The sequence below is a fragment of the Salvia miltiorrhiza genome, chromosome 4 (assembly GCF_028751815.1).
Source record: "Salvia miltiorrhiza cultivar Shanhuang (shh) chromosome 4, IMPLAD_Smil_shh, whole genome shotgun sequence".
In the NCBI taxonomy this organism is placed as follows: Eukaryota; Viridiplantae; Streptophyta; class Magnoliopsida; order Lamiales; family Lamiaceae; genus Salvia; species Salvia miltiorrhiza.
The window spans coordinates 47,902,667-47,911,340 of NC_080390.1; the positions used below are offsets into that span (position 1 = coordinate 47,902,667).

Sequence of the window (8,674 nt, forward strand, 5' to 3'; positions counted from 1 at the left end):
TTATAAAAATAGAAGTAAAACTTAAATTTAGCTCATATTATGGGAATGAGTATTCTTTCTAGAGACATAACTTCAAAATTCAAATTATTTTTTGTATATTTTACTCCCTCCATCCATAAAGAATGCATGATAGAGTGGAAGACATGAGTTTTAATAAAAAAATTGGAAGATGTGAAGCATTGGGTCCACTTAATTGTAAAAGTAAAGGATGAGTATTTTCTAAATATTGAGTGTGAATGAAGTTCAAAGTATATAGGATGTTTTTAAAAAAGGAAAATTCACCATCTTTGTGGACGAACGAAAATAGTAATAAACACATAATCTTTGTGAACGGATGGAGTAATATGTATGAAATTTTTAAAAATAACTTTAAAATTCAAATCTTTTCTACAAATAATTTTGAAGTTGAGGCGTATTTTTTAATGTGGTTTTACAAATTACTTCATAGTTGATGATGAAGCGCAGTCTCTTGGTAAGACGATTCTCCTCCAACCAATAGGTCGGGGGTTCGAGTCACCCTAGGAGTTAGAGTATTAGTGGATTTTTTTTCTTTCTTTGGTTGTAACAATTTTTTTTTTAATTACTTCATAGTTCAGACTATTTAATTTTATATTTTAAAATTTGTGTTATTTTTAATAATAATTTTAAAGTTCAAGCCATAAATTACGATTAATCATATATTATATCACTTTTACACTAATAACACTATGTCTTGCTCATTGAGACGAAAAGACGATTGCGTCATTATACCTAAAACAATTTTACAAATTATTAAAGTCTTCTTGCAAGTTCCGAAAGATGTTTTTCTTGTAAAATAGTATTGATTAAAATCTCATAAACCCCTGTCCATACCAAATCAAATTCGTTACCGACTACAGTGCGATCGATTCATTCATTGTTTACTATCTCAGCAAAATACTAATAATAACAATAATAATAAATTCAGTCATTCATTGTTTAATAAGCCCAGCTTAAGCAAAACCCTGTCTCCTTTTTCCACAACGAATATAAATTTCGTAGCACCTTGGTATGATATTACTCCTTTTTGAGAGTGTAAATACAAACTGCTCATCGTAACCAAATGCATCTTCTTCATTATTGTTAGTGAGAGAGAGAAATAGACGAGATATATATATATATATATGAGGATGCAAATTCATTTGAGCATTTTGGATAGCATCGATCCACTAGTGTATTTATATTCGATGACAAAGTTTCTAGAGAGAAGCTATATATGGGCAAAAGGTTTCAGTCTATTATTGGGAAAGGAAAGCAGCCATGGCGCCGCCGCTGTGGTGGGGCCCAATTTGGTTGAGCAGCTTCTCGAGCCGCACGTGAACGCTGCACCAAGCCTCCATTAACTTTGCCTCTTTAGCCTCTGCCTCTCTCTGCAGCGCGCTCAGCTGCTCCCTGTACTCTCCTTCCATCCTGCTAACATACGCCATCTCCTCCTCCCTCAACCTCCTTATCTTCGCCTCTATCTCCTCCGTCTTCTCCCTCCTCCGCCGCGCCTTCTCCGACTCCAGCTGCTGCTCCAGCCGGTTCAGCCGCCACGTCGCCTCCTTCCTGTGCCGCACCCATACCTCCCGCCCTTCCTCCACCTCCCTCGCGTACTGGATCAGGATCCCCATCTGCTGCTGCACCGGCACCGCATCCGCTTCCGACGGCGACAGCGTCAGGCTCACCGACGGCGATGCCGTCGACGAAGACGAGGTCAGCGACGACGTCGCCGTGGGGGTGGCGATCGAGATCGCATTCATCCACGGCGGGAGCGCCGCGCCGGAATTCGCCGTCTCGGCTGAGCCGAGCGACAGTACCGGCGGCGGATCGGGCGGCTGATGAAAAGCGACGAGCTTAGGCTGGACGTACTTCTCGGCGAAGGTGTCCAAAATATGGTCGTACTTGCCCTGCGCGGGTTTCTCCGGCGAGGCGGCGGCGTAATCGGAGGTGTTTTGGTGCTTGAGCTGCTTCTCCTTGAAGACCTCCCACCACTTGCCGAGGCGCTTGGCGGTGCGGCCGGGGACCTCGGCGGCGATCTTCTTCCACTTGTTGCCGTACTTAGCCTGCAGGGAGATGACGAGGGTCTGCTCGTCGGGGGTGAGAGAGCCCTTCTTAATGCCAGGCTTGAGGTAGTTCTTCCAGCGCTCGAGGCAGGATTTGGGGTCGCGGTCAAGGGTAGCGCCCATGCGGTGGGAGATGAGGTTCCATTCCCGGGGGCCGTACTGCTTGACGTAGGCGCGGAGGAGGGCGTCTTCTTCCGGCTGCCACCGCTGACGCTCCTTCATCTCACACTACTCATCGCACTACCAATTACACAATCCGCCAACTGTTGATTTACTGTTGTGTTTGAGGCTAGGAAAAGATTATATAGTGGTAGGGGGTAGGGTCTTGGAATTATGGTGGAGATGACAGCACGCTGTGGCTGTGGAGCGCACACTACTGTACAAGATGCCTTAGCTGTGCCTGTGCGAACTCACTACACATCTTTGCCCATTTGCTTCTGCGTCGCTTCCACTCCCCCCAATCATTAATAATTACTCTTGCCTTGCCCCCATCTCATCTCACTTTATATATAAAACCTTATTTCTCATGTCGCGTCCAGTAATTTCTATTCAATTCTACTTTTACATGTACTATCACTATTGAATTACTTACCAATCACAATATATCCGTTAAATTTACTGTTTGATGTGACTAGCCGAGTGATTAATGTAGTAACAAATAACAATGAGGCATTTTTACACGTGTTTATAAGAAAATGGCATTTTTGCCTATTAACACAATAACAATTGCCAAATTTAACATTGTTTCTGTTGAAACAATATCAATTAACAGTAAATTAGACTGAAATTCTAATTGGTAATTAAATAGAATTAATAATTTAGTTATTACTCCCTTCCCTTCCTCATATAATCCTTTGTTGTGATCATCAAATACATAATAAATTTTTTTATTAAAACTCGTGGCGTCCTTAGCTAGACTTAGGAAGATGTTTAAAGGATGAAGAGAGTATTATGTTAAACTTTAAAATTTATATGCAAAACTAAAGTTTCATTAAAAATAATAATAGAGAATTTAACCCGTTATACAATTTCACACGTTACATTTAATATTATTAAAATTATAAACACCACAAGCAGAAATAATGAGTTAATATAATCGTAGATATCAAAATTGGTCTGTTATTTCAAAATGTGTTAATAGGCAAAAATGTCATATTCCTTATGTTGTATATGAAAAATGCTCTACTTTATAAATTTAAGCATTTTATGCCCAAATTATGTGAAATACCTATTTTATCCTTTGATATTGATAATTTCACCGGGCGGACACATGATCTAGCCACCCACCGATCATATGTACTATTGACTGATAGTTGTCAAATCGTTGACTTTTATGACTGATAGTTGTCAAATCGGTCAAATGTGTAAGACTTTCACAAAAATCCAAACAAACTCATCAAATCAAAGAGTATTTAAAGAATAGGGTATATAATGCTTATGTTTATAAAAGATGACATTCTTCATATATAACTTAAGAAATATGGCATTTTAAATTTTCACTCTTTCAAAATTATGTCATACTTCCACCATTTAAAAAGATAATACTCCCTATGTCCCGTGAAGCTTAAGCAATTTTTTTTCGACGCATATTTTAAGAATTTAGTATTTTGTGTGTTAAATGCGATAGGTGAAAAAGTATAAAGGTGAATAAAGGAAAACTCTTTTACCATATAAGAAAATTGATCAAACTTCGCGGGATAACCTGAAAAAAATACTGCTAGATTTAAAATGAAGACCAATTGTTAAATACTCCCTCCGTCCTATGAAGCAAGACCTAGTTCTTTTCGGCACGAGAATTAAGAAATTGATATTTTGTGTGTTAAGTGTGGTAGGTGAAAAAATGAATAAAAAGTAAATTTTTTGCTATTTTCAAAAATTGATCTTGCATGATGGGACAGATCAAAAAGAAAACTTAGTCTTGCTTCATGGGACGGAAAGAGTACTATTCTGTCAATAACAAAATGTGATGTATTTAGTCTAGAAAAGTTAAATACTTAGAAAAAAAAATAGTTGAGGAGGGGTGAAAGTGAGGGTGAAAGCTGAGCGCGTGGGTGGGAAAGGGAGAGTGGTGGGTAGCAGGACGCAGCACCGCATTTCTCGGATCTGTTGTGGCTACTCCACCAACACTCTGTGTCTGGTCCGTTGGTGGGGCGGGGACCTCTCTCCCTCTACAGTGCCTTTCTCTGTGATGCGTGCCCATCACACTGGGAATCCCATGCGCGCTTTCTCAAGCTCTCATTTTTCCACACTAAAGTGAAATGCGACTTCTATATTTTGTAGTAATCAGTGCCCTACCACTACCACCCCTTTTTCCTTTTCACGACTCTAACATGGAATGTCAACATCCCTTTCCTCACCTCATCAAAAACTCTACTTTATCCTTCCTCTGTAACGCTGCAAATTTTCCACAGTTTTATTTCATATACATCAATGTATTTGATTAAAACATTTTGAATTATTGATTCAATAAATTTGCTCCACCCTTGAACAACTGAAAGTGTTTGTAGCCTGGGATTTTTATTCCATATAGAGAGCCTCTTAACAAGAAATTTTTATTCCATAACGGCATTTCCATACATAGCAAGGGGCTGGCTCTCTGCTGGGCCATTCTAAACTAGCACAGTTCATTTACTCCACCTTTAAACAAGTGAAAGAGTGTTTGTGGCCAGAGATTTTTATGTGTTGACAGAGTGAAATACTCGTATTCATAATTTGTGTATGAAAAAATGTTCATTTTTATAAAAAAACATGATTAATCTACTTAAGTTGATGTGAAGCACCGCTCTTATCTTAAATGGTGATAGATTTCATTGTTTTTTTTTTTTGTAAAAATTCTTACATTTATCTTACATAAAGCCAGCTGTATAAAAAAATTGTACAATTATTAATTAAAAATATATACAAAATCTGAAAATTGTACATTAAGTTTTATTTTATGCATATATTTGTTTGCATATGAAATAATAGGATTACCATGAAATAATATGTGGATGTGTACTATGAACATTATATTGACTACGATTTATTGAAACTATATTTGTGAATAACTATTGATTTTAATTATCTTAAATGAATATTTCGCATCATTATTCACTATTTAGAGTGTGTTTGTCATAATTTTTTATAATATAATTAAATAGTATGATATTTGAAATTTAATAAATAATTATTTTTTATTAAATTCAATATTGTTTTAGAACCTAAACTTTAGGACCAATAATGTAACATAATGATTACGTTTAGAAATATATCAAAAACTAAATTAAATTAATATTACAATAAATTATTCTTGGGATTTTAATAATAATAAAAATAGTAGTGAAAAAGCAAAGTAAATAAAATTAAACAAATTACAGGCAAAAAAATAACCACATAAACAAACAATTAGTTGCCACACAAGCCACATAAGAAAATTAACCAAATAAACCACATGAATAAAATAGAATCCTGATGGAGTTGAATATCAATAATCTTTTATTAGTGGAATTAGCTATTTTAATTTATAAAAATAAAATATTTTATTATTAAAGAAAGATTATGGATTCAATTTTTAAAATTATCATGGAAATGCTTGTATTCATACCTTGTAATCATAAAATAAGGAACATGTTGCATCAATAATCCTGCATTCTACATCAGAATTTTTAAATAATTCATCTAGTGAAACGAGAAGTCTAGTGTTGAATACACAAAATTGATCGTTAAACCATCTCAACACATTGTACTCTGAAATAATTTAGTACGAGTATCTATTATTTCATCTTAACCAATTTTCTTTATTTTCCAATACAAAATAATAATACATGTGTAAAAATAAAATGAAAAAGTCGGTGTCACCTCCCACGACGAGCCCGAGCCCTATGTCTAGATCCCCCCTTCTGAGAGAATTTGGAAGTCCTAGTTACTCGAATATGATCATCAACATTCTTGAAAGTGTTCACCCTATGCAAATGATGAGAATTCCCAGACAACTCGAGGGCAGCTCGATGAGAATTAGGCCTCAAAGATCTCCTCAAATGTTCCTCTTTATACCTCTTCTTCTTACACTCAACATTCCTCCTAGGTGGTCGGGATGTGGGCACTTCTCCTACTTCATACACATCCTCACCACCACCACCACTACTGCTGCTTGGTGCTTCCACATCTCGCCTCCGCCTCCGCCTCTGCCTCCCATTCCGCTTCACAGATTGAAGCTTGAGATAGCAGTAGGAGCAGCAGCAGTGCAGTGCTGAGAAGTAGCTAGAGAAAAAGGCCCATATAATGTGACAAAGTGTGCGGCAAATGCATTGACAGATTCCCAAGCTGAACAATAGATAAAAGAACAACAGCACTGCATATATATATTTTAGTTTTGTTAGTTAAAAAAGAATGTCCAAATTCCAACCAAAAACCAAAAAAAAATGTCCAAATTATAAAGAAAATTTGGACAGTTATTACCAAAGTAGACTAAGATTGCGACCATCACAAACTTCAACAACTGTGCCACGCAGAAGTTTTCGATGTAACAGAGGAAATCCCATGTTGGAGCACATACTGAGCTGCTACAAAAAAATTGGTTAAATTTTGAATTTTTTCATCATGCCAATCACACAAAAATTGATTGATTCATCATTTATTTTAGACAATAATGATTCTATTTTAACAGCCAATATCAAACCAATGAGGCCTGCACAAGTAGCAAAGCTGAGGCACCACAAGACTCTCCTTTCTGAGAGGTCTTGGGTTCATTCCCGTTTGCGTGCAGTATTAGCATTTATTTGATATATATACATATACCTCTATGTAATTCCAAAAAAAACAGCCAAGATCAAGAAATTATACATTTCTGTTGTATAAGACTGTTCCCATCAGGCCACATCACACGAGAACCACTACTGGCCATTATCTAAATTAGTCACATTGGAAATAGCCATATAGGTTAGAATTCGAATACCAGTGACATGTTTTTACAAAATGTAGCTCATAGTAATATATTGTACGCAAACATGAGAAATTAGAAAGGAAATCAAAATTAAAGAAACAATTTGTATGTAGTGAATTTAAACATACCAAAATAATAATTATGACAGTGAGAAATCTAAATGAAAAATTTAGAGTAAGAAGAGAATATTACTTGCAAGATTTTCCAGAGAGGAAATCAAGAGGATGGCCGAAAATATTTCCAACAACTTGACCAACTCCAGAGAAAATCGAACCAACTGCATTCCCCATTGATGATTGCTATTCTCTGCGTTCCAATAATAAGATATAAATTAAAAATGCAAGTAGAAAATAGTGAAATGAAATTCCCTCGATCATAAGTGCAAGAATTTTTCCCCATTCCAATTGTTTCATAACTAAAAGATGGAGTATCAATTAACTGCAATGAGGCCAGAAAATACCTGGAAATAAAATTATATGCTGATGCAAATTCGAAAGCAATGAGTTAGAAAATTGTAATTTTGTAACCAACTATTTGAAACAATATTTATATTTTATATATATGAAAACACAATTTTCTAACGTTAATATTTTCCCAGCAAAAAATTGACAGTTTTTTCCTCCAAAATTTCAGGCATTATCTAATTAAACGTGATTTCAATAACAATTTCAAATTTTTCAGGTGTGATTTCACCAACAGTTTTACTCATAAACATGGATTTCAGCAATCAAACCAACAAAATTCACTCAATGTCTTCACCGTAAAAGAAATATAAGGAAAATTGTCTTACATAAATGCCTTTTCTTGAATCTACTTTTTTTTTTTTTTTTCTCTTCTTAATCGAAGATAAAATGAATTCACACCCCAATTTTAGTAAAAACAACTTGAATTGATGTGTGGCCCGAAGAAAACGGAAAGGAGAGCATGCAAGGTGTCGAAATCAGTGGGGAGAAACAGAGCCGGCGGCGCCGCCATGCTGTTGCAACAGCAGAACCGCGGAGCACGACGATAAATGGCGGATCTCGCCGGAATTCGTGAATGAGGGTTTCTGGTTGGTGCGTGGGTGTTCTGTAGTATGGAAAGAGATATAGGGGGAGAGAGTCTAGGGAGTTGATGGTGTGCGGTCGAGAGAGACAGAGCAGTGCAACTGAGAGGTTTGTGCGAGAGTCCGAGAGAGAGAGCAGTGAGCGGTTTCAATATGTGATGCGCATGAGTGAAGAAAAGAAGAGAGAGACAGAGGAGGGTTTGGGCTAATAATTCATGGACCTATTTTAGAAATGAAGAGTGGACTCATAATTAATGTACTTATAAGACTACAAAAATTGGGCCGTATAATTAACTAAAATAATAAAAAAAAAAAATGGGTGATTTTATACATAGCCTCCATTTTACTCACTTATAGCCCCTTATTAAAAAAAATTTAAAAAAATAAATTGACTACTTTACCCATATAGCCCCCAAAATTAAACCCAGTAATTTCTCGTTCCAAACTTGGCTTTGCTTTGAAGCCCCAAGGGAGAACTATTCCAAGATTGAAGATTATCATCATTGCACAAAAAACTCAAAAAGTGGGACGCGTTGCTAAGTATGTAGGGAGTATAATCGACTTTTCAAAGAAAAACTAAAACAGCAGAGATGGAGAGTTTCTAAATATGAAGTTTGTTCACATACAGTGTTAAAAAATTTGCAA

At 36.3% G+C, this 8,674-nt stretch overlaps 2 protein-coding genes across 5 annotated transcripts; both read right to left on the bottom strand.

The window, feature by feature from the left end:
- Nucleotides 1-1,074: 1,074 nt before the first annotated feature.
- LOC131023925 (protein rough sheath 2 homolog) lies at nucleotides 1,075-2,713 on the bottom strand. The gene has a single exon (XM_057953577.1). The coding sequence runs from the start codon at nucleotides 2,283-2,285 to the stop codon at nucleotides 1,257-1,259; it is 1,029 nt and encodes a 342-aa protein (XP_057809560.1). The 5' UTR covers nucleotides 2,286-2,713; the 3' UTR covers nucleotides 1,075-1,256.
- Nucleotides 2,714-5,818: 3,105 nt separating this feature from the next.
- LOC131023927 (uncharacterized) lies at nucleotides 5,819-8,263 on the bottom strand. Of its 4 annotated transcripts, none has more exons than XM_057953579.1 (4): nucleotides 7,775-8,263; nucleotides 7,177-7,290; nucleotides 6,501-6,601; nucleotides 5,819-6,393 (listed from the first exon to the last, which is right to left on the bottom strand). In XM_057953579.1, exons 2-4 carry the CDS (start codon nucleotides 7,272-7,274, stop codon nucleotides 5,897-5,899), a joined length of 696 nt encoding a protein of 231 aa, XP_057809562.1. In that variant the 5' UTR covers nucleotides 7,275-7,290; nucleotides 7,775-8,263; the 3' UTR covers nucleotides 5,819-5,896. The 4 variants fall into 4 exon arrangements, with proteins under 4 accessions (XP_057809562.1, XP_057809561.1, XP_057809563.1 ...); XM_057953578.1 differs by having other exon boundaries at nucleotides 6,501-6,596; nucleotides 7,886-8,257; XM_057953580.1 differs by having other exon boundaries at nucleotides 7,886-8,257.
- Nucleotides 8,264-8,674: the final 411 nt, after the last annotated feature.